Source organism: Seriola dumerili, unplaced genomic scaffold, assembly GCF_002260705.1.
Source record: "Seriola dumerili isolate Sdu_G_001 unplaced genomic scaffold, Sdu_1.0 BDQW01000409.1, whole genome shotgun sequence".
NCBI classification, from domain to species: domain Eukaryota; kingdom Metazoa; phylum Chordata; class Actinopteri; order Carangiformes; family Carangidae; genus Seriola; species Seriola dumerili.
Genome location: NW_019174664.1, coordinates 1,950,217 through 1,975,582, shown reverse-complemented (window position 1 = coordinate 1,975,582; position 25,366 = coordinate 1,950,217). Strand labels below are relative to the sequence as shown.

At 41.7% G+C, this 25,366-nt stretch overlaps 1 protein-coding gene across 1 annotated transcript in view; it reads left to right on the top strand.

Moving 5' to 3' along the window:
• magi3 (membrane associated guanylate kinase, WW and PDZ domain containing 3) overlaps window positions 1-21,673 on the top strand; it is a 118,802-nt gene extending 97,129 nt beyond the window's left edge. Inside the window, exons 5-22 of the mRNA XM_022761397.1 lie at window positions 431-599; window positions 2,752-2,831; window positions 3,736-3,793; window positions 4,165-4,245; window positions 5,026-5,132; window positions 9,812-10,003; window positions 10,786-11,433; window positions 13,318-13,349; window positions 14,106-14,271; window positions 14,395-14,489; window positions 14,710-14,902; window positions 15,335-15,517; window positions 16,050-16,235; window positions 16,666-16,762; window positions 17,468-17,573; window positions 18,130-18,267; window positions 20,546-20,684; window positions 21,624-21,673. Coding sequence (XP_022617118.1) covers window positions 431-599; window positions 2,752-2,831; window positions 3,736-3,793; window positions 4,165-4,245; window positions 5,026-5,132; window positions 9,812-10,003; window positions 10,786-11,433; window positions 13,318-13,349; window positions 14,106-14,271; window positions 14,395-14,489; window positions 14,710-14,902; window positions 15,335-15,517; window positions 16,050-16,235; window positions 16,666-16,762; window positions 17,468-17,573; window positions 18,130-18,267; window positions 20,546-20,684; window positions 21,624-21,673 — 2,720 coding nt within the window. The remainder of the gene's footprint in view (window positions 1-430; window positions 600-2,751; window positions 2,832-3,735; window positions 3,794-4,164; window positions 4,246-5,025; window positions 5,133-9,811; window positions 10,004-10,785; window positions 11,434-13,317; window positions 13,350-14,105; window positions 14,272-14,394; window positions 14,490-14,709; window positions 14,903-15,334; window positions 15,518-16,049; window positions 16,236-16,665; window positions 16,763-17,467; window positions 17,574-18,129; window positions 18,268-20,545; window positions 20,685-21,623) is intronic.
• The last annotated feature ends 3,693 nt before the right edge of the window (window positions 21,674-25,366 follow it).

Genomic DNA, 25,366 nt, shown 5'->3' with positions numbered 1-25,366 from the left:
TGTATGTTTCATGTTCATTGTAGAGCAGCTTCTCATTAAAGGGGAGTGTCCACAGATGCAGGAAAAATGTATGTGAAGAGCAGCGGTAAAATATTATCATACAGAAACCGCCTCAGGGTTCAAATGGCCCTATCTAATATGTATCCCTGTCTCATCATTGCAGCCCACAGGGAAATGCACACATACACATAGGCCTAAGAATTAACAGTGTGCGCACACACAAAATGCAAAACAGCCCTTTGGCAAAGACATGCACACCATCACTCACATGCAAATCCTATGAGTGATATAAGGCCTCCCTCCGCTCCCTGCAGCAGGCAGGAAACCAGAAGGGCAGAGGTGTTCCTGCAGGCAAACCTTCCTCTCTGGTTTGCTCTGTTTTCTCCCCATTCTTCCACTTTTTAATCCACTCTTCGGCTCCTCTTTCCAGAGCACAAAGAGAGGGCAGACTGGCGGAAAGCGGTGCCCAGCTATACCCAGTCCAGTAGCTCCATGGACTTCCGCACATGGAGCTCGCTTCCTCGCGATGACAGCCTGGAGCCCCTGCCTCTTAACTGGGAGATGGCTTACACTGAGACCGGGATGGTCTACTTCATAGAGTAAGTGACAGACGCAACCCACTGGTCATGTGAACAATTTAGTGCTAAAGCAATTAGTCAGTTGACTAATTAATGTGCATCAACTGAAATATATCAGCATTTTTTGCAATAAATTACTGTATTTGAAATGATTTATCAAATAAAAACACCACATGTATCATCGTCTTCCAATATCAGGATTTACATCTTTTATATATGATTTTAATTTCTATAAACTCTCGGTCGATTTGGGTGTTTTAACTGTTGTTCTGGAAGAGGAAACCTTTGGGTTTTGAGAACACATGGCCATTTGTACTTTCTCTGACATTTTAGTTACTAAACAAGTTATCAAAAAATTAATCAGCAGATTAATTGAGGATGAAATCGATCATTGCTCGCAGCACTGAATACATTTTGCATTTTAGTGCAAACATTTCAATGAATCCGAATTTATAAAACACATTTAGCTTTCACATACTGTCAAACCCAAAAAATTCAGACATTACTGCACACCTTAAATTGGACATTATAAATAATATCCCATGTAATTACATGTATATGGAGTTTCAACTGTAGGTAGCCTGAGACAAGGAAGGACAGCTGACAGTCTGACAATATTTTATATTTTTCTTCCTTTCCACAAATGCCATTAGAATTGTAAAATGTTGTGTTTTCCCATTAGAAAAACAAGAATTGTCCGTGTATCCAACAACTCTCAGTGAGCCACAGCATTGCAGTGGGTGAAACGTTCCTTCATTACCATGAACATATCAGTCCCACATAAACTGGCCTGCTGCTCCAAACACTAATTAGTGCAACATGTGTGTATTATTCTGCAGCTGAAAATTATCCCCAACAAATGCAAATCACCCCTGTTTGAGTAAAGTTGTTTTAGGAAATTAGTTGTATAAATGAAACTATATATTTGTGAGCTATTAAATATTTACACTGTCAGTTTGAACCAGTGGACTTGGAGTCTCTTCATGTGATGATAAGGAAAGTAGAATAACAGAAGCCAAAACACAAGCAGCAAGAGGAAGCTACACACATTAGCTTTGACTTTAGTTTCATCAGGTACAGAACAATCTATGCTCTGAATGATAAGTGTTGAAATTGAGGGCAACTGACGACTTGAGTGCTGTTACTTATGTTAATTATGTCATCTTACAACTGCAGTGGGGTAGGCAGCAAGATGTGATATTAAAAATGAAAGTGATATTTGTGTGTCTGATGTCATAGTGTATTTGTATTTACTACTATCTATGCATAATGAAAAACAGATAAATGTGTCTGTCAGTATCAAATCAGTGTCTAATCAGCCCAGCAGTGGGGTTAGGTTTGATCCTGCGTGTGTGTAATGATGGCTTTGTGATCTACAAGTCAACAGCTCGACAGCATCACGTTCACATAAAAGGGAGAGAAAGAATGAACTGGGTACAGTGTACACATACTCATCCTTCCATGATAACAGACGTGACTGACAAGAGTTTAAATATTTCTAGGCCCCACTTTGATGGAGCTCAGAGCGTCAAGAAGGTGTAAATACTCCGATTTATTCCCACTGACAGCCACAGTTGTTTCACTTGCTTTCTTTACCAAACGACACAGCTTTAAAATCCCAGGTTTTCATACATATTATTAAGCTCTTTCTCTGAACCAATCGATGCTTTGATTTTAGAAAAATCGAGTAAACAAACCTCTCACAGAGGGCTATACTATATGTGTGTGGGAGGACATACAAGCACACGTGCGTGTGCGTGCAGGCCTGTGTGTTTTATTCATGTTTGGCTCTAAGCCACTTGTCTCTGAAAATATCAGAAGACCATTGTGATTTTCCTCCTGATTACACACCCCAGTTGTTTAACGCATTTGAGGATAAACGAGTTTGTCGTGTTTCACATTCAGAGGGTTTTTTTTCCCCTCCCGTCTGAAAAGGCCACCTAACCATAAACACAGTAATGTGACAGCTGAACATAAACCAATGGATCAGATGTTTGTTGATGAATCCAGTAACCCTTGTGCACAAGAGCATATTACACAGGAGAATACTGTTGCTGTTCTTCTGTTCTGGCACGTCCTTAGGTTGGCTACTCCTGGTTCAGCAGCGATTTCTCTGCTGGCACATGCTGGTTTTTATTGTTGATGTTTCCTGGCTGCTCTTTTTGCTCTGCAGTCACAATACAAAGACAACTACGTGGCTGGACCCCCGCTTGGCAAAGAAGGCGAAGCCCCCAGAGAAGTGTGAGGATGGAGGTATGTAGACTTGCACTACGCAGCTAGTCTGCTCAAGCATACAGTCATTCCATTAGCTGCTGCACATGTATTTACACAAGGGCAGACCTCTAGTGTATTTGCCATACATCACGTGATCCATCACTTCACATATTTTCACACAGTTAATCAAATAACCAGACAGGTAAAATATGACAGTGTAACTTCTCTTCCAAAATGACATGTCACCCAAGATTAACCCTGAACATCACAGTCAAGCAGCTTAATTTTTCTGAAATCTAGTGCTGAGGTCTACTTTAAGGAATTCCAGACGTGCCTTTGTATCCCCAGGATGCTAATGTGGGCTTAAGTGCAGGCAGAGACAGTGAGTGGCCACGGCTGAAAGAGTGGGACCCTTCCAGCTTGGTTTTAATGGACTTTTACAGGCGGACGGAAAAGCGAGTTGGTGTGTTGCTTCTGAAAAGCAACTCCAAAGCTCTCTCTTGCGTGAAGAGCTCTTTTCTCTCTCTCTCTCTTTCTCTCTCTCTCTCTCTCTCTCTCTCTTTCTCTCTCTCTCTCTCTCTCTCTCTCTCTCTCTCTCTCTCTCTCTCTCTCTCTTTCTCTTTCTCCCTCCCTCTGCCTGATATGTTCATCAGGGCATGATGTACATCAGCCGTTTCATCCGGCCTGCTTGTTGAAACCACAGAGATGTTCACTAAATTATTGTAGGCTATTTTCATGGCTACTTTCTTATGCTAAATGTCCCAGTCAGGGGGAAAAATACACTGGTAGCTACTGCTGTATCTCACCACCATGTTGAATGGGTTACAACTCCCAGATGACTGTCTGCTAAATACAGTGCCTACTTTTCGTCTTCTGTTATCTTTGTGTGTGTGCCCTATTTGCATTGTTCCACTACACAATGTAACATTATTTTCTTTTGCAGAGTTACCTTATGGCTGGGAGGAAATTGATGATCCGCAGTACGGCACATACTATGTCGAGTAAGTGTTATGCATCTATTGATATATGTAATTTCCAGGGAGTCCGGTTGCCGTCATCAGAAACAGCGTAAATTGTCTTATCACAGATGCACATAGCGCACAAACACATTTCACCAGAGGCATCACAGCACAAGTGCACATTACACTGCTTAGTGTACATTAGCAGTGGACCGGCATAAATCAATACTGTCTAAAAATAAACAAATGGATCTAGCACACAGCTCATTTTGGGTGTCTCAGGTGAGGATGCTCTGAGTTATGTAACATGCAGACAGGAAGCATTTACCTGGAGAACAGTTGAAGATTCTGATCAGATTTTCCCATTGTTTATCAGTGGGTGGCAAAATGAAACTCAGCGGGTAACATCGCAGTGACCTGCATGTGAACACAACGCTGATTGTGCTCTCACTGTGTTCTGCCTGTGTTTGTGTTAGTAAGCGTGTGTATAGAATGCGAGTCTGGGTATACGTCTCTGCATACTGTTTGTATATTTGTCTGTGTGCAAAGTGTGTTTTGGTGCTCAGCACCGCAGCGGGAAATCAGTGAAACACAGCCATTGTAACAGCAGTGGGGAGAAGTGGGGAGATTTTCAACTAGAATGCATGGAGGGTGGAGAGTGGGGGCAGGAAGGAGAGGTAGCAATCTGTTGTGATGAAAAGAAAATGGGAACGCTCGCGTTGTTTTATTGCTCAGACTGCAGAAGGATCCCTCCTAGGTAGAAGTGACATGAGAGAGAAACTCACTCTTTAGACAAGGAGAGTCAATGGCACATAGATAGAGCTTGTAGCTGCCAGTGTTTTAGCTTGAAATGAGCTCACTAGGAAACAACGGCTGCGGTTTGCATGCCAGGGGACAACAGGCTGTTTACCTTGTTGTAGAGGAACAGGATGTTGCTGGCAGTCACAGGGTTCATTTCCTACAATATTAAATGGCTAAAAGCCATAGTAGCTTCCCCCCATAAAGAGGAGGCAAGCCAGCCTTTACTGTATGTGTGCTGTGTTTATGAACGTATTCATAGTGGCGCCACTATAGTCTCCGTCTATTAGAAAATCATGGTTGCATTATAGGGAAGGTGCATACGTAATTAATTGCAGAAAAATGGTTATTCAGACCCCTTTACTTTTTGCACATTTTATTACTCACTTAATTTTTATTTATAAAATGTATTAAAAACCAAAAATGGGTGTGTTTAGAAGTCTCTCCTCTTAAATCTGAGTCTATTGATTTTTTAGCCACATCAACCAGAAAACCCAGTTTGAGAACCCGGTCCTGGAGGCAAAGAAGAAGCTGAGCCAGGAGACAGCTGTGATCCAACAAGCCACGGCAACACCTTCTCAAGGTAACGACAGCCCTGCAGAACATGTCCCCCTCTTCAAATTCCTCTTCATTTGGATTGTTAGGAGGGAAAAAAAAAACATCCAGTATGCCATAACAAAAGAAGAGTTCAATAAAGGACACACAGAAAACTGTTACGACCACACTGCTATTATAACACAGTGACCTTTAAAAAAAAAAAAATACATCTTGATATTGCAGCCTGTCTCCCTCAGGTTTAGCAGACATGTATATACATGTGTAACTATAATTGCTTCCACCAGCTTTCTGACTCGCACTGTCATTGTCTGTTTGGGAAAGAACAAGAATTTCCAGTAAGAGTGACGCCATCTAAAATGATGACACACTTCGCTGCTGCTTTAAGACCTTGCACTACACTTTATAAGCTAATTCTGCCCTTATTGTGCTCCTGTTAATTGACCTAACACTTCTGTTATTTCACTTTTATGTATGATATTCCAGAACAATAGGAGTAGTTTTGGCTTTATTGGACATTTTCACTGAGCTTATTCTATTTCTGTACTCACTGTAAATCACTCTGGACATGAACACCAGCTAATTGTCTAAACTATAATTGTAGTTTAATTACGTTGGCTTATACTCTGTGCAGAGGCTGACCCTTACACCTCAGTTAGTGTGCTGTTGATAAATATGTTTTCTGGGAATAGAAAGCAGTGGGAACGCCATCGCTTCACGCAAGGTCAGCTGAACGTGTCAACCTTCAAGTAGCCTCAAACAATAATAGATTGTCAAAATCAGTCTTTTCTTCCCTGGTGCACTCACATAATACATGTTCTTGTCAGCTCGCCTGTAATGGTCTGTTCTTTAGGTTGACAAGCCATTTTTCTCCCGCAATAAACATTATGAATTAAGTATGTTTTCATTACCATGGATGTATAATAGATTACAGTGCTGCAGCAGTGGAGATAGACAGGCTAGGGCTGGCGGGGATTCAGGGAGTGAGAGAGAGGGAATGCAGGGGAGGAGGGCGGCTTTTAGAGGTGCATGTGGCAACAGCTGGTGGACCAGCACGTCAGAGAGGCCAAGCATAATCAGACATCTCTCTGCTCAGGTGTGCGGGGACTGAAGAAACTGCCGTATCGCCCCTGATTACCGATTACACAACCTACTGAGCTGTCAGACGGTTGCTATGATGAAACCAAAGCATCGTCAGTTGGCAGTTACACCTCAGGCAAAGATTCAGAGTTTTACTGTTTTCCAAGATATGAGATTCCCAGAGAGATTTATTTTTATGGAAATCAGTACTGTTAAAACACAAAAGAGATATAAACTTAAATAATACATATACAGTGAGTTCCAACAGTCTGATACCACTTTACCATTCACTAGAAAAGGAAAGTTGTCTCCGACTTTTGGACCCCACTGTCTTTATTTAACAATTCTTGTTAAATGTTATTTCTCCATTCTAATTTTTGACGACAACGGGTTTCCTTGACCTAATTTCTATTCCAAAATGCTGTTTTTCAGCACTTCTCCCAGTGTCATTTTAATGTCATGGAGTCTTATTTATCGGTTGAATATTGGCAACTTTCAGGTCGATATATTTACATGAGGTGTTGCTATAGGAGACTATACTGTGGCGTTTCCCATCCATATAACACACCAAGCTTTGTGTTGAGTTCCTGCATTTTTCTGATTTGGTTGTCGACATTGTGTACTTGGTACTTTCCCCCGATGGTCAACTCTTGGCCTCACTTTTTAGATTCTGCCGTTCAAGGTGCATTCTTGGAGACAGCAGCTGCTGTTGCTCCATTGATGTAGTAAAGAAGATGTCTTCCCAATTATGCTGAATAATGTCACTGGAGATTTACGACGCAACTGAGTCACACATGAGAAATCAAAAACCATGGTTGTTTGACGCGGTGGATCTGATGGTTTTGTCTGCCTCTGGCTTTCAAAGTCTGCCCACAAACATTGGCACAAAGACCTTCCTTGGACTCTCCCACACAAGTGCAGGCTTGCACACGCCACACTCACTTCCTCCCTCTGATTCTTTCTCTTTCTCCCTCCATTACCTCTGTCTGTTCCTTAACACACACAAACGTGCAGTCAAAATGGTTATTTCAGCACACACTGGGGGGAAGAAAAAAAAAACATTCTGTGTTGCATTTATCAAGCAATTTGAATGTGATTATGTAAATGAGCTTTGCTTGATCCATGCAACAGTGTGGACATCTGGAGTCCACGCTGGTTGTGATAAGTTACGCTCACTCACAGCTGTTTATGTCTGCGGTGGACATTTGTGGCTGCTGAACCATTTGATAGTCTGAGAGCGGCTGCATTTAAATTCCTCACATAGCCTCCAAAAGTTATAGTGTTTATAAAAGTGAAGGAAATGAGAGGGAGAATGTGCAGTTCTTAGTTTTCCTGCCAAACTGCAAAGATGCTTTCCCGGTCTTGATATGGAAATGAGCTCTTTGTGATTGGAAGTCGCTGTCCACTCACCATATGCGCAAGACAGAGATAAAGAGGAAGAACTGGGAGAAGATATGCACCTTCAGATTTACATATGCACAGCAGTCGTTTTCGGGTGAGCCATGCACATGCTTTGGTAGAGTCTTCTAAAATCCAGTTTCACTGGCACATCTCAATAGTCTCATCAAGGTGTACATTTTGCCAAAGGAGACAGGCTCAGGCAGGTTAGGATTAGCCTTAAGATTTGTTGACAATAAGAAGAACATAACCTTATCCTTTAACGTGTTGTTGGTGAACATTTTCACAAAGTGTAACTGAGATAGCAGCCTAACAGTTTTAACCAGCATGGTGGTAGTGTTAATAATAATGTTTTTTGGGATTCAACTAGTAGTTATTGTTTACTGAAAATTAATGTTAAAAAATGAATGCAGTTATTGTTCATTTAGTGTTTTATCATATTCTTTTCAACACAATGAACTTTCTTGAATAACACTTTATTTTAAGGTACACATATTCACCAATTGTTTATTAGCATGCATATTAGTAGCATATTAATGCCTTTTTCTACATTACCATAGTCTACACCTACTAGGCCATTATCTGAGTTTTCCCCTAAATAACCTTCAAATAACTGTTTATTGATGGTAAGTCAGGAACTCCTTGTATATGAATTACAATCCTAATATACTCAGTGAGGAGTTACAGCTTGAAAAAAAATGGAGGTTTTGAGATTAGATGCACAGGTTATATTCCCATTCAGTGGTTGGAGTGCAAAGTCAGCACACAAAGAAATATCTCCTTCAGAGATTTCCAAACGTCTATCTATCTATTAAAAGCTTTTTTCAAGGCTAAGAACTTAAGAATAGGGTGTGTTTACTGCAGTAGTCATGTGCCATAATGGATCTGAAGTGTGAAGAGGAGGAAGGAAACCTGCGTGGGTTGTGTCAAACTACTAGTGAATTATGAGCAGGACTTAGTTTAGAGCTATTTGCTCACTATTAACGCTCGTAGTTTTCTGTTTTGTTACATAAGAATAGACCATATTTGATTAACAATGGAGTATTAGAGACTATTCTTGTGGGAAAACTCTTAATTAATGGCCTAGTAGTTGTAGAATATGGTCGTGCAGAAAAAGAGCTTTATGACTAATAAAGAGACAAATTCTGCTAATATGCATGCTGATAAACAGATAGTTAATGGTGAATATGTTTACCTTTATATATAGTATTGCCCATTCTTCACTTTTGTAATACTAAAAATAATATAACTGATACTAACATATTAAGTAGATTTGTTTATTGCATATTTGTCCTTTGAGTCCAGTCATTTTGCTGACTATTTCTAAACGTATCATGATATTTCTGGCATCCCAGAGACTGACAGCCCCATCACATTCTCCCAGTATGAAGCACAGTCGCTGCACCATTTGTCACTGGCTGCCTTCAGTTTTACTCTTTTTGAGTCGAAACTAAAAGGCAGTTCAGGCCAGGGACCATCAGGCAGCGAGGAAAAAATGGTGTGTCCATGATCTAAAGTGCTGATACCACAGTAATGCCAGATAGGGAGGCTGCTCAGTTTAATGCAGTGTGACCCTGACTGTTGGTTATCTAGTGTATTGCGTATGCCACAGCCAAGCTGCTGGTCCATATTGATGTTGCCATTGACCTTAAGTTGTTCCCTACTCAAGTTATAAAAAATCTACGCCGACAAACCAATTTTTTTCTGAGTCACTGACTGCAGTATGGAGGGAACAGGAGAGGACATCTTCCTAAATTGGACACTGTCAGAGGTGTTATATCACCGTTTTGCTCTATAGTCTTATAATGGGAGGAAGCAAGTAAATTAGCTTCTAAAACTAACATCTGATATCAGTTTATCTGTGTGTTTGTGGTCCTCTCTGAGTACGAAAAGGTCCGTATTGTTGGGCTTATGTAGTTTAGGTATATAACATCATGCCTGTTAATTAGAAAAGACTAATTACTGTGTTGATCCTCAGCACATAATGCATATAATTGACTTTTAATGCAGACATGGATGGATTTTGCCGCCTTTCAAGAAGGATACAAATTCATTAATCAGTGTTGCTGCGTTTGATGTCGAGCACCGTTTGGAGATTTCACTTGTGTCTGATAAAGCTTGTCACTCGTTCAGGATTTCCCTCAGGAGTACACCTCCCACTCAAGAAACACTTCACACACACACAACCCTTTTACACACATACACTCACTTGTGCATTTCATTGCACAGGTAAGGGCGCTGCGTCTGGCTTCACGGCGGACCCCGGCCAGCTGAAGGGGGAGATGTACCACACAGCGCTGAAGAAGAGCTCCCAGGGGTTTGGATTCACCATCATCGGAGGTGACCGCACAGATGAGTTTCTGCAGGTGAAAAATGTGCTCAGCGACGGCCCTGCTGCCCACGACAACAAGATGGCGTCCGGTGAGAGGAATTTCTGCAGATGCACTCTCACAATGTCAAGAGTCCCCAAAGGAAAGGGCGAGATGGAAAACGTATACTCCTGTTTGAATAAACATTAAAATCCTATTTAGCTGGCAGGAAGATCTATGAGTTTATAACTGCTCATTTCTACAATATTACTTCAGCCAGATTGTACCAACTATGATGCACCTGGAGGAATTAGTTTTACCTCTGTGGTGTCCACTTAACCTAATGCTGTCCCCAGAGTTCAACAAGACATTAACAACAACTCTAGTTCTGGCAAGGCTATAGTTTTCTAGCAGACAGTCTGATAGGTGGGTGTGAAGCTATATAACATCTTTGTTGTTTAGTTTCTGATCTTTCCATTGCCTCCTGTATGTCTACATAAACCAACAGCTGTGAGCTGTGTGTGTGTGTGTGTGTGTGTGTGTGTGTGTGTGTGTTAGTGTGTTTGTGTGTATGATGGTTACAATGATGCAACAGAAATCTACACTCATAGTTGTAGTTGTGGCAAAGAGTGCTGTTCAGATCTGTTCTGGAGTCAATGAATGAGGGACAGGAATAAAGTAGGAATGGATGGTAGACTGATGAGAAAGGAAAGAGGTACAGGGAGCTGCCAAAATGAAAATATGAGAGAGCAGTGAAGAGGAAAGGGATGTGTTAGAGGTAAGATTTGTCTTACAGAGGAAGGAAGAAGAGCTTTCCAAAGAAATGTACAGCAGTGATGTCTCGGTTAAATTCCAAAAGAAACACTGTCACTGGCTTTCTTTTCTCTGTCTTAGGTGATGTGATCGTTGAGATTAACGGGATGTGTGTGCTGGGGAAGACTCATCCAGAGGTGGTGCAGATGTTCCAATCCATTCCCATCAACCAGTATGTGGACATGGTCCTTTGCCGCGGTTACCCGCTCCCCCCAGATGTGGATCTAGACAGCGACGACCCTCTCCCGCCTCCTCCTCCTCCAGCTGCTGCTCAGCCCCAGCAGCCCCTGCATGGTGGAGAGGTGGTGACAGCCGTGCCCCTCATCAACGGACAGCCGCTGCTTGTGAAAGGTGATGTCCTCCATGGCTCCTCTCAGGAGCTCCACTATGTCACTACGGACGCCAGCGGCCGGCCGGTCGTGGCAGCTATGCCCAACGGGAGGCAGGGGGAGCGAGGAGAGGTGGCCTCGGGGATGCTACAGCCGGAGCTGGTGAGCGTGCCGCTGGTGAAGGGCCCGGGAGGATTCGGGTTTGCCATTGCTGACTGCCCGCTGGGCCAGAAGGTGAAGATGATCCTGGACGCCCAGTGGTGCCGTGGCCTGCAGAAAGGAGATGTCATTAAGGAGATCAACAGGCAAAATGTCCAAACTCTGAGCCACGCTCAGGTGGTGGACATCCTTAAAGACCTACCAGTGGGCAGCGAAGTCAATGTGCTCGTGCTGCGAGGAGGTGAGAGACTGAAACAATAATAAATCTGTTTTTGTCTGTCTGTCATCCATCTGTCTATCTGACTGTCTCACTGTCATTCTGTCTATTTATCTGGCAGCGTGGAGGCTGTATATCCATGTTGTTGTTGTGTTGTGCTGTGTATCTGTCTCCTCCTCCTATCATTGTTTAGCCATTTGTTTATTGTCGTGCTTGTAACGCCTCTTGTGTGTGACATAATTTGCTGTTGCTGTCTATACAACTTCAACAGTGTCCATGGGAGGTGAGGTCAGAGTGCTGATACTGACAGGAGGTGAGGTGGTGTTGTAGCTAGGTGGGGAATGGGTGGGTGGGGGGGCTTGACTGACCACACACTGTTGTTCTGTAGACGCCTGGGTGATGCACTGTGTCTGCGGTCTGTATAAGGTCACCACAGTAGAGACTGCTGCCTTTTTTTGTAGCTGATTAGATCCACCTGCACTTCTGTAGCCAGTGTAAATGATGGTCGGACCTGGTCTGTCCGAGTCCTATCCCTGCCATCAGATACATACTCAGACTGTACATCTCCAGCATTCCTCTTGTGTGTCTCCACTCAACCTGCCTCTGTTTATGATGACTCCCATTGAGGCATAATGCAGTCTGTTACAAGTCTGAGAGTGGGAATTACATAAGTGTGGGGATGTGCTCGATTCCAAGGGAGAGAGGGAGGAGGGTAGACACCCTTCAAATGTCTCCTACATCCATCTCCAGCCGCCCCAGGGATTCAGCGCGCAAGTCGATGAACTCGGATTGGCTTTGATCATCAGCAGAGCGCAGGGGATTTCTGCATGCCTCTATATCCATGGCCCCTTAAAGATCCATGGCTAAATGGCTATAGAGGGAAGGTCCCCAGGGGCCTCCTCCCCGTAGCTGCGCCCCAACCCTCCTCTCTTTCTCTCTCTCCTCTCCTCTCCCAAACACCCACACTACTCACCCTCGCTGCTGTGCCACCATCACCGTGTCCTACTCCACTGCCGCACTGCATGACCTCACAGTCAAAGCGGAGCTGGACCCAGCCTCACTCAGCCCTCCCAAATGAAGAGTAAATGCCAGTTTTAAACCTCATTAGACAACGGCCTTTGGCTTTGAGGAGGATCCCTGTGTTAGAGTGGTGGACATCACACTGAGCAGAAGAAGAGTCGGCCTTAGAGAAAGGATGGAAGGAGGACTGTTGTGGGTGGGTGGGTGTGTTTCAGGTGTGTGACATGTTCATTTGACTGATTTCATGTGTTTGATAACGCTCATGCTGGATTGGGAATTTTGCAGTAAAGCGGAAAAATGCTGCTGCGTCTCCCCTTTTGCATCAGGCTCCACTTAACCCCTCATCAGACCAAGTGTTGGTCTGGCCCCACAGGGCTGAAGGCTCCAGAGGAGTGTTTGTTAATCCAGTTAATGCGGGGAGTTGAGGGGAGGGGAGCGGAGGGGAGGAGGGGGCTGTAAGAGATGATCTGTAGGGAACAATCTGAGCGCTTGAGATGGAACGTGTGGGTGTACTGTACAGAGAGAGGGAAGAGAATTATCGGTCATTGAATTATATGCATGAATCTCTAACGCTCTCACCCGCTTCCTTAGCCCTGCATCGGGCTTGCACCATTGCAGTCAGCACTCCAGCAAATGTACAATCTTTATATTCTCTATGTATCTTTAATCACACATGGATGTATATTCCCTAATGGAGCATTCTTTAGTGAGTACACCTCTTGAGTTTAGAGCAGCTCACTAGGTTTATTTTTATGCACACTGCTGCTCTTTCTCAGCCAGAGAGGCAGTGCCATCTGGTGGCCGGTTGCTCGGCGATGGTTGTTTGTTTTTCCAAATCATATCTGCATTTTTACCATATTACTGTTGTCTATCTGTGTCCCTCCATAGGTCAGACATCCCCTGTGAAGAGTCTAAAGCCTGTGAGTAAAAACATATCTTTTCCTTTTTCCTCACTATTGTTTTCCCCTCAGGAGCTCTTCCTCCAATTTAATTTCAAAGCTTTTTGTCCTTCAGCTTAACCAGTAAGCCTCTGTTGCATCGAATTAAATGATAGCAATAAATTTGAATATTGATTATGTTTCTGGGCGCCTCCTTTTGTTTGCTCTGAAAAACGGTCTTAATTACTTCCTTTCAGTATTCGTATTCTTAGGGCTATTGTCAGGGGATTGCAATGGTAATGAAGCATGGATGAGCCTCTTTAGATATGGTGGTATTATTAATACAACAGTTTTAGATAAAGAAGTTGCCCTTTCTGCCTGAATAGGCCTGTCACAGCCACAGGGAAATCTTTAGTTTTTTCCTGTGGATTTTATATTACATTCAAATCCCATTGCTTAGCCCTCAACACAATAGGAGGAATGTAGAGTGAGAACAGTCGAAAAGAAAAAAAAAAAAAGAATGAAAGAACACCGGTGACTTGACCTTTATTTCTCTTGGTAATCTATCACCATTAGATGCAATTTGTCTGCGATAATGAGCTGCAGAGACCATCCATAAATGTGCTTTGTTCCTCATTGGTGAATACCAAAGGACGAGTGATCCAATGAAAATCTAAAATCAGAATCGTAATCGTATGTCGTCCAAAAATAGTAAATATTTTATTTTATTTTTTCATTTTTATACTGTATATATTTGATGCAATATGTGGTGTTGGCGACACACGTGTTTCTTTTCAGAGACAGGAAATGACAGCCAGCACAGAGACTTTGGACGGTATCACTGACTCAGCTCCCCAGGCCTTGCCTTACCACTCCAACACGAGCACCCTGCGCTCCGCCGACTCCCCCAAACGAGACGCCACAGAGATGTACCTGAAGTCAAAAGCCCTGCTGGAGAGCAGACGTAAGTGTAGACCGACACCACTTGCTCTCATAAGTTTTTTTTTTTTTTTTTAACCCTCAAGTCCTCTTCAACTTGAAACCTTGATCTCATGTCCAATAGTGATACGGTATTACTCATCCACAGAGCCTCACACCAAAGACATAGATGTCTTTCTGAAGAGAGACATTGAAACAGGCTTTGGCTTCCGTGTTCTGGGAGGAGAAGGTCCACAGCAGCCAGTAAGTATACACAGTATAACACTCCTCTATGTGTATTTTAAGCATTTTAATCTTTATTATGAAGAGGTTATAAAATGAAGAAAGCTATCGATGTGTATTGTAAAATGACTTTGCCAGCTCATAAAAAGGTTTTATATGCCTTGATAATTATTATGATTTTTATTTTCTTAATGGCCAGTTCTCCATTATACTAACCCTCTATCAGAATGTCTTTCCCCAGGTGTACATTGGGGCCATCGTGCCCAACGGAGCTGCAGAGAAGGATGGTCGCCTGAGAGCAGGAGATGAGCTCATCGGCATCGATGGTGTGATGGTTAAAGGTCGTTCGCACAAGCAGGTGTTGGATCTGATGACCAACGCTGCCCGTAATGGTCAAGTCATGTTGACTGTACGCAGAAAGGTCATCTACAGAGGTGAGCAGCAAGCAGAACGACGCTATGTTTAGCTGTTCCTTGGTAAAATAACAACTCAGTAGTTACCTTTAGCACAAAGCTGGTGGAAAATCCAGTGAGTCACAGAACTGGAGGATCATCACCTCAGCTGTGGATTTGAGGAATAGAGGCCTCGCACATAATGCTTGTGTAGTTATCACTCTACCTTTATATCCACCAGTGACCAGTGGTAAACACTTTCAACACGTACTGCTCCACTGTGACTTTGTAATATGTAGTTACAAGACGCCACTTTATTGCTTTTATTGGCATATTTCTCATACAAGAAATCACAGAAACTCTACACTATTCTGTAAAAGCCCACAGGAGTGCACACACCTAAACACATAAAACATTATTAAAAAAAAAAAACACATACTGTAAATATCAACATCTGTATCATTTTCACCTCAGATGCCACAGACGAAGAGGCTCAGGAAATGGCTCCAGTGCTGGTGAACGGTTCTCCCAAGCTACCTCGCCTACCGATGCCCAGCGCTCTGGACCACGAGTCTTTTGACATCACACTCCACCGCAAGGACACCGAGGGCTTTGGCTTCGTCATCCTCACATCGAAGAGCAAACCCCCGCACGGAGGTGAGAGTCGAGTCTCTTAGATCCTGCATCAGTAGTCTTTGTTTTTGATCCTTCTGATAAAAATGATATAAGTATGACATTTAACTGCACTAACCATTAACATCCACATCACAACTCATTTCTGCAAGGGAAAAATAGCTGAGGCCACGATAACTCCATTTTCATAAAATCATGATTAAATGCGCCATTATATACACAGCAAAGACAACAGGAGAAGGACTTATTGATCACAGAAATGCAGATGTTATGGTGAGATTTAATACATTATAGTATGTGGCAGTATTAGGTTTAAACTAGGCAGTCATATGGAGGATTTGAACATCTCCTATGTAGTGGTATAACCCAGTTCATAGACGTTTAGATAAAATGGTTATATGCCAGAAGTGATGTGTCTTCTCTTTTAAAGCTGTTAAATATTTAGATTTTAGTTAAACCGGAACAAAACCGTTTGCTGCTGTAAGGAGTTTTGCATTATGCTGGTCTTGTAAATACTGCATATTTTAAATACATCCCCTGATATCTGCCTTTTCAGTTATCCCACACAAAATTGGCCGCATCATTGAAGGCAGTCCCACCGACCGCTGTGGCCTGCTGCATGTCGGAGATCGTATCTCGGCGGTCAACGGGCGCTCCATCATTGAGCTCTCTCACAATGACATTGTTCAGCTTATCAAGGATGCCGGAAATGTTGTCACCCTCACTGTTGTTCCCGAGGATGGTGAGTTGCATTTGCTATAGTTGTGTGTGGGTCTTGTTGTGATTAATTCTTTTGATCTAGTTGTTAAACTTAGTTGTCTGCAAGGGGGGAAATTAGTTTTGGAGTGATCAACTGTGCTTTTAATAAGAAGGTATGAATATTTTAGTATCAGTGTTAAGAATTTAGTTCCAAATTGAGGTATTCCACATTTGAAAAATGGGACCACTGTTCCTCTGAAAGGATTGAATGAATGAAAATAAAACATGAGATCAATATTTATCTATAATTACTATATGTCTAATAATAATGCTTATAATTTAACTGGCAGTTCAAATCCTTCAAGAGAAATTAGTGATGAACCTGTTTCACTTAAAATGAGTATAAAAGATGATGTAGAGGGATTCCAGATTTGGCCGTTTTATACTGATCAAAATATCAAAATGTATTTCAGAATACAAGGGCCCTCCATCTGGAGCAAGTTCAGCCAAACAGAGTCCGGCTCTTCAGCACAGAGCCATGGGGCAAAGGTCAGCCCTTCAGGATGAACGGTAAGGATCTACTCACACACAAAATTAAAGCATAAAAACAAGTAGTGCTAGTAGATTTTAACCCCAACTATACACTGACTGCATTAACTACTTACCCAGTGCAGTACCCTATAGCAGTGGTTCTCAAAGTGGGGTCCCCAGGGGTCCTTGAGGATGGAAGTAACACATCCAGTAACACAGTGACAGAACGTTTTGGTCATGGGTTTCTAAGCTTTCTGTAATAAAACATCTAAAAGCAAAAATCTTATCAGATGGGGGTCTGTGGTCTAATTTGTGTCAGACAGAATATGCAACATGTAAATAAATCATATTATGGCATCATCATGGTGATATCAATGTTGTGATGTTGCTACCTGATCAGACAAATGATCTTAACCACAAAAAAATCCTCATTCAACATGAAGTAAAGTGTGAAAGAGGGAGCGTTGCCCTCAGAGCAAACAGCTTGAGAAAATTGCTCTCAACAAAGACACCAGTGTAATAAACATAAAACTGTTAATAAAAATAATCATTTGTACAGTATAGAAGATATACAGAACAAAATTAAAATATCCATATATTAAAAAATGCGGCTCTCCTCCATTTAACATCCAGCATTAAATTAGATTTCCTGTTTTGCATGATGGCTTTTTCAGTCTGTGGCCTGCAGCGTGCCGTTTACAGCATGTGTTACTGAGGAAAAACACGTGTTGTTTGTTGTTTTAGTTATAACCTCGACCTGGAGGAAAAAAGGGAGGGAGTCAACTGGTCTGACCACAAAACTCTTCCACTTAGTGAGCAGGGAACGCTGTGTGTGACGGGAACCAACCAGGTAAGAATAATCCTCTTATTCTCTCCACTATATGTTGTCAGAGCCACTATCTAAAGGTTAAAGCTGCTCAAAGTAAAAGTTTGTATGTTACAGGTACAAAAGCTTCAATCTTTATGACTGTGAAAATAAACCTCTTTTTTTCCGTATGAAATGCAGGCACATTCAATTCATGCACACTGCTATAATTATGATTTCAAATGATGCAACTTTAGGATCAATATAGATAAAGAATGAAAACATACCGAGAAGAGCAAGGATCACTCAGGTCATCTTTAATCAATAAAAAAACTCTCACTTAGAGTCTCACTGATTTAAAAAATAAGTAATCATTAAACAGGACGGCGTCTCAGTCATATGTTCAACAGAAATAAAACTCTGCATCTACATCAAAAAATGTTTCAGCTTTTGAATATTTACCCAGCCCTGTTTACAATATATATTTTCTTATATGTTGGTGTTTGTGCACGTGTGTGGAAATGTTTCTGCATTTCTTTTTGTGTCTGTATGTGAATGTATTGATGACTGGAGTGTTTTCTCTATGCTTGTTCTGTGTAAGGGTTGTCTGACAGTGGAGTTAGAGAGGGGTCCTAGGGGCTTTGGCTTCAGTCTGCGAGGGGGAACAGAGTACAACATGGGCCTGTACATCCTGAGACTTGCGGAGGATGGACCTGCTCAGCTGGATGGAAGGATCCACGTGAGTGCTCACGTTATTATTAGATTTATAGTTAAAATGTTTTTTAAAAAGTTCCTCATATCAACTCTGAACTGGGGAAAACAGTTTTTTGGGACTCACTGCTGCCCTTTTAAAGAAGCTATTTGTAAGTTTTGCTATTGCTACATAGCTTACATTAGCATTAACAGCTGTTTATTAGAAGAAACCTTGTGACTTTAGCATCAGACTTCATTCCTTTACTCACCAAGAGCTGTTTCCAGTGGTGGAAAGCAACGCCAATGTTAATTCTTGTAACTATCACATCTTTTCTCCTACTGAAGTTAGCATGCTAACCAGCTAGCCCCGGCCCGTCTCACCACCTTCCAATAGAGACTCACTGTAGCCTCCAGTGTGCCCCCTGCTCAGAGGACGTATTATAACCTCTTGTATTATAGAGACAATGATGGCCAAGCGACAATCACCACCACCCGCCCCCCTCAAGAAAAACACGTTCAGAGGCAGAGAAGTTACGACAAATTGCCCCTTTAATGCTCAGCTTTTTGAAATGTTTATAATATTTATGATTGTTTAAATTTTTTTTAAAATCTGGATACAATTTTGTATTGTGATGACCTCCTGACACGTGAAGTTTTATTTCCCCCTGTGGCCGGATGGTAGGTTCATAAGATCTAAACATTACTAGTGACCGCTGGAGGCTGCATTATCATTACATCCCACAGTATTCAGGGTTGGATGGAGAGCTGAAAATAATGTTTGACCTCAGGGGGCTTCTAGAAGAAAGGTCATGGGGTCATTAAAAGGATAATGAATGTTCTTAGAGAATTTCATTGAAATTTGAATATCAGATTATAAGATATCTTGTGTGAAAAGTTGTGGAATTTCCCCCAAGCCTGGTGGTTTGTCTACAAGAGCGGTCAGGGGGCAGTTTTGTCGAAGTGTGTCAGCCAGGACCAAAGTTTTGGACGAACGGTTCAACTGACTAACAAACAGATGTCACCACCATCGGGGCCCACAGCTAACAAGAAACATCTGGAAAACAACTCGATACTTGATGTTGCTCGATTAAATAAGTCAGTGCATTCTTGGGAAGCTCGTTTGGTTATTCTCAATGTTGTTAGATACAGTTTGGTGTGCTATTATGCAAATCATTACATAGCTGAAATCTAATTTTGCACGTTTAGTAGTTTATGGAGAGGAGAGGTAAATCAGAGGAAATATGATTTCTGTTGCCGTGCGTTGAATTCACCAGAGATTAAACTAATGAATTGTGTTTCAGCAACTGCCAGCTACAGTGCTGCGGGTACAATAGTGTAGATGCTTTCAGCTGTGATGTGTTTGCAGTATTTTTGTTTTTGTTTAGCAAAGCAATTCAAGTCTACACGGCACATAGAAAACATATAGCTGAGCAGTGAGTTGGCACACAGTCTTTAAGTCTGTTTCTATTTTTTATTTTGTTCTTATTTATAATTTATTTATATAGAGATTTTTATTGTATTTTCTTTGAAAATAGTTTCTTCCCAACAAGTTTTAGTGTTTCATTTGTTTTGTTTTGTATGTGACTTGGCTACTGTGACACAGGTAGACTGTATAGTATATAATATCATCTTATTTTTCTATCTATGTGTCTCTCTATTTATCTGTCCATCAATCCAGATTCAAGCTGTCATGTCTCTCTCTCTGTCTCTCTCTCTCTATTAAGTGTCCTTGAGTGAGATACTGCTCATTTCCAGGAAGGTCACACTGTAACTGAGTGTGTGATATAATGTATATGGATCTATACGTATGGTGACCCTATGTGCTTTTTCTCTATGGGGGGCGGGGGGGGGGGGTTCACAGCAGAATTAGAATTTTCCTACAGGGATGAAATGATCACATTGTTATTATTAGGATGAGAGAGGGAAGAAGGTGCAATGAGGGAGCAGAATAGAGGCTCCTAGAGGGAATCAATCTTAGGCTTGCCAGACTGTGATCTCTGGGCATGACTTTGCCTATCCAAGGGTGGTGAGGAGTGTCAACACTGATTAGAGCCTAACAGACTGACATGTTTACACGCTTTATCCTGAGTTATTTTGTCATCTCCAATAATAGAGGCTACCTCTAGGGTATTACAAGGCTGTGTGTGTGTGTGTGTGTGTGTGTGTGTGTGTGTGTGTGTGTGTATAGATTCGTTGAATATGTATGTTTGTGTGTAAGCATGCAGCTTCTGTATCTTTGACTGTGTGTAAATGCTCAGCAGTGTATGCAAAGCGCTGGTAGGTGTGTTTCTGTTTAATAGCTGCGCTTTCTGCATCACTGACAGGTGGGAGATGAGATAGTGGAGATTAACGGGGAGCCTGCACGTGGCATCTCCCATACACGGGCTATTGAACTGATCCAGGCCGGAGGAAACAAAGTGGTGCTGCTGCTGCGACCAGGGGCAGGCCTGGCTCAGGAAGGCAGTAAGTACAGTACACAAACAATTTATTCAATGAGAAATTCAATGTGTAATACAGGGATCTCCTCCAAACATTTTTAATTTACCTTTTGATATAGTATGGACTTCCTTTGTGCCTTGAAAGTTATTGTTTAAGTGTTAAATTTAATGTGAAGTATAGTTTAGTAGACAACTTTAGTACTTGGATGTAAATAACATTTACAAATTGAAAACGAAATCATCTGTGTTTCAGATAAGGAGATCTATATTAAAAAACATATAAATATAAAGAATAAAATTTATTTTTTGTATGTTTTCATTATAAACTCTTAAAGGAATAGTCTGACATTTTGGGAAATACTGATATTCATTTTTAGCCAGAGCTGGATGACAAGGTCGACACCACTCTCATCTATATCAAGTATTTCTTTTAGATATGTAGCTGGAGCCTGCAGATGCTTCGCTGAGCTCATCATAAAGACTGAAAGCAGCAGGAAATGGCTAGTTTGGCTGTGTTTATGCTTAATGCTTTCCTATCTTGATGCTAAACTAAGCTAAACACAGCTTCATATTTAGAGCAGAGATATGAGAGTGGCGCAATCTTCTCTTCTAAGTCTTGCTGTATTTCACAAAATTTAGTTCATTATTCGTAATCAAGTTTTAGCCAAGGCATGTTTGACTAATGTTAACAACAAAACTTTAGCAAGCAACTGAATTGGATTTATTTCCTAAACGTGTTAACACAGAGGGGATGATGACAGTAGTTCAATAAATGCTGAATACATAAATCCGCCTTATGTTTTGCTAATGATAATGACTTCGTCCAGTAATTGATGGAGCCTGTTTTGCAGTGTCACCCTTACTGATTTCATTTTACATCCTTTGCTGAGTTTTTTTTTATGTAATCATTAAATCTCTAACCATCTGCTTTGTTTTGACTCTTCTTCTCTTGCCCCTGACGCAGGTGGTACTGCTTCCTCTACTGTGTGCTACTACACTGAGCACCAACACTAACATCCTCACTGCTTTTACTGGCCTCTTCTCTTTTACCTTGGTAATTAGTTTCTTCCTCATGTGTTCCCTTTTTTAACCTCTTAAATATAATCTCAATTTTCCGCCTTCTTTCAGTCTTCTGTGTGACACATCTAATATTCGTGTGTGCACATGGGTGTATACATGTAAAATGTGTGTGCTTTCCTCCCAGGTCAACATGATCAAAAACTCATTTCACCCACAAGCTACTCCAGAGAGGTGTTTTTCTCTGACACATCACCCCTGTCCTCTCCATATCCCACCGGGGCTTCCATCTTTGTTTCCTCTCCCTTCTCCAGCAAACTGAAACATTCCCACAGCTGGAGCACCATATCCCCACAAGGCCTGAAGCCCCGCAGCAGCAGGGGTTTAAGCTTAGTGGAGGAGAGTGGTGAGTGGGCAGAGAAGAAGGTAGAAAGACTTTCTCCAGCCTCTGCTGAGCATATGAACTTCTACAAGAGGACCAGGCCCACAAAAGACTCCAGAGAGCTAAGCAGCCCAAAGAAAACAGGGGAGACATTTCCTAAAGCCAAAGAGCAACATCACAGTCCCAAAAAGACTGAGAGTCAGGCACGGGAAGAAACACTAAGCAGGAGCAGGATGTCTCAGACACACACAAAAACACAATCCACAAGCCCTAGGACGTCTCCTCAAGCTGGACAGCCAGTGGCTCCAACCCTGCAGCGTGCAGAGCGTCAACAAGGCCCTCAGAGGAGATTAAAGGACTCCTCCAGCAGAGAGAGCTTGAATCATGAAAAGAAAAATGGCAACGGGGGGAATATCGAGATCAGACGATACACACAAGGAGGAGAGATGGAAGGGAGAGGAGAAGGAATCAGGCCAGAAAGTTTTAAAAGGAGAGAGGTGGGACAATCTCACCGCCACAGGACATCGCCTCAAGTGAGAGAGAGCGAGAAAGGCGCAGGTAAAGACTCAGGGCGGAGAGATGCTAATGGAAAGGGCAAACCTACAGAAGACAGGAACAGAAGTAAAGAGACTATCAACAAAAGAGAATCATTGTTGTCTTTTGTAGAAAGGGGTAGGAAAGGTTCTGTAGTTTCGCCAAGAGAGACAAAAGGAAGACAAGAAGACAGTACAAAGGAAGACTTTGTGGCCTCTATAAACAGTTTTCCAGGGACCCCGCAGAGCCCGGAGGGACCTATTAGCCCTGGCCCTTGGAAAGTGCCCAGCTCAGCCAAAATCCTCTCCCGGGCAGAGGTTCTACGTGACCCTTTGTGATAGAATATTGAATCATCCAGACTTGAGCTGCGTCATGGAATATTTAACTGTACCTTCAGTGGATTGTTTTTCTGAGTTCTTCCATAAAATCGAGACGTGCAACATGGTGCCACTTTTATTACCTTTGGACCATGTGCAGATTTGTCTTTTGACAAGGTCTTTTTTTCTGGGAGTCCTGTGACATCGCGAGTGGCATGTAGCAGCTCCCCTCTGCCTTGTCTGCTGCTTCAGCATCTTTTATGTGGGATTTCAGCATGTGCAGCGTGCTCAGGGCCTTGTCAGACAAGATGTTTTGAAATGTGAATATGTGCCAATCCTGGGAGCCTCCTGTGGAACAACGACTACCAACAGCACTTCACCCATTACAATGCAATGACCCATATGCAAAGAAAGGAGAAAGGCCCGCGCCTCTCCCCTGTAGTATACACCAAGTGTGACTGTCATCCAGGGTTTTAATTTTCGCTCTCGGCCTCATTGTGGGATATTTTGACTGTCTTTTTCTTAAAAGTTTGCTCAACTGCATGCAGTCGGTCCTTCTGTTCGTTTTACTGCACGTGTTCTGCACATCAATGAGGATGATACTTTTTCTTGTTTATAATTCTCATTCTGAACACCAGGCAGATTTCAAATCCAACCCAGCAAGCGTTCACTTTACCGGGGACTTTAGACTGTTCTGTGCTTATAGACATGACTCTCCTCCATACAAACAGAATCATTTAAAAGACCAGAAACTTGTGGTTTGAGATCTTGTTTACCATGTGTATGATAACCAACCAGTGTGTAATTTATTGAGATAATAGATGAATATATGTATATGTAGCTGTACCAAGCCATTCCACATTTTGATATAGACTTCAAAGATTCGTCCCATGTTATTTGAGCTTTCACCTTATTTCCAATGTACTTCAGTGGTAGGACTTACCATGGATCTTTGTAGTTCATGAAATGTATAGGTGACGTGCAAACCGCTGTACCAAATGTTTGCAATCGCTCAAAACGTGTCTCATTGTGAAATATAATATAATATAATATATATATTTGAATGTGTCATGTTTTGCAGATTCTAACTTTAAAATATCTATTGAATTTCATTGCACTGCATCTGCCCTTGTAGCATAACAGTAACGACGAATGACCATGAGTTGTATTTAATTTGTGATGTTGACTTGCTACCAAATGCATTGACATTTAATTATTATTATTATTATTAATATTATTATTATTATTATTTTATAAATATGGTTCTTTTTTCTAAAAGGTTCACTGTTTAAGGCCAAAATTGCGATTAATATAATACTGTGTAAGTTTTTGAGTTATGCCCCTGGTCGTTTTTACCTTACCCTATTAAGAAAAGACAAATTAGGATTTTAAATTTATGTATTTGTCAATCCTGCTGTGTGATTATGTGCCAGGGCAGCTTGAAGGATCGTAGAGTTTAGAGAGTGATGTGGTGGTTGACACTGAGAAATACTGAGCAATGAGCATGTTGCTGATGTAAAGCAGGTATACAGAGAGCCCGCCTTCTTACGTACTGTATTTCAGGGCTAATTGAGCTGATGGCTAAGATAAACAATTGGTTCTAAAAGTGGGATCTGTTAAAATGAGAAATAGTCTAATTTCAAAGTTATTTTACTAAAATTTTCAAGCTTCCGCTGTAAAACCTGAAGAAGTAAAATACACTCAGCATTCTTACTTGTACAACTTATGAGATTAAGACATATTCAGATGAGCTCAGGGAACACAGTATCGTAGCAAATGTGTGATATAAAGTCAAGCGGTGGATAAGGTCTGTGATTGTCCAAGGGAGTTTTCAGGTTAAAAATCACTAGAGGATGCGCAATGAGCCAATCAGTGATATGTTTTTGTGCAATAGGTTGGTTGGTTGAATGAGTAAATCCAACCCAGAGTGTCAGGCACAGTCAGTTCACTCTGGTCCAGAATCAGATTATGCCCTTTTCATTGTACGTCTCCTGCACTGTAGTTTTCCTCCTTTCCACTTTTATTTTGATCGTTTTGTATCTCATCTCTGTATCATACTGTGGCCTTGCATCGCTTCATTAGAAAAACAATCCTTGTGGTATCTTCTACATTCTGTAGGTAGACAGTAGATGTAAATGTTTGTACATTGTACAGCACCTTTATAAATACTTGCTGAGTGCTCTTTCGGGGAGAAAAAATAGAGGTATATTAAAATCGCTCCATTATTTTTTTATGTGAAAAAAAGAGAAAATATTTAAAAATGGATTGAAAAGGACAGATTATGACCTTGACATGGTGTTCCGTTCATGCACTGAAAAATAAAGTTTTACTGAAAACACATTCTGGATTTCTTGTGCTGAAACCTAACATTGAGATTAAAACCATGCTATTCTATCCTGAACTGTATACCATTACACTGCCAACAGTCACAATTGTTGACAGAATAATCATTAAGGT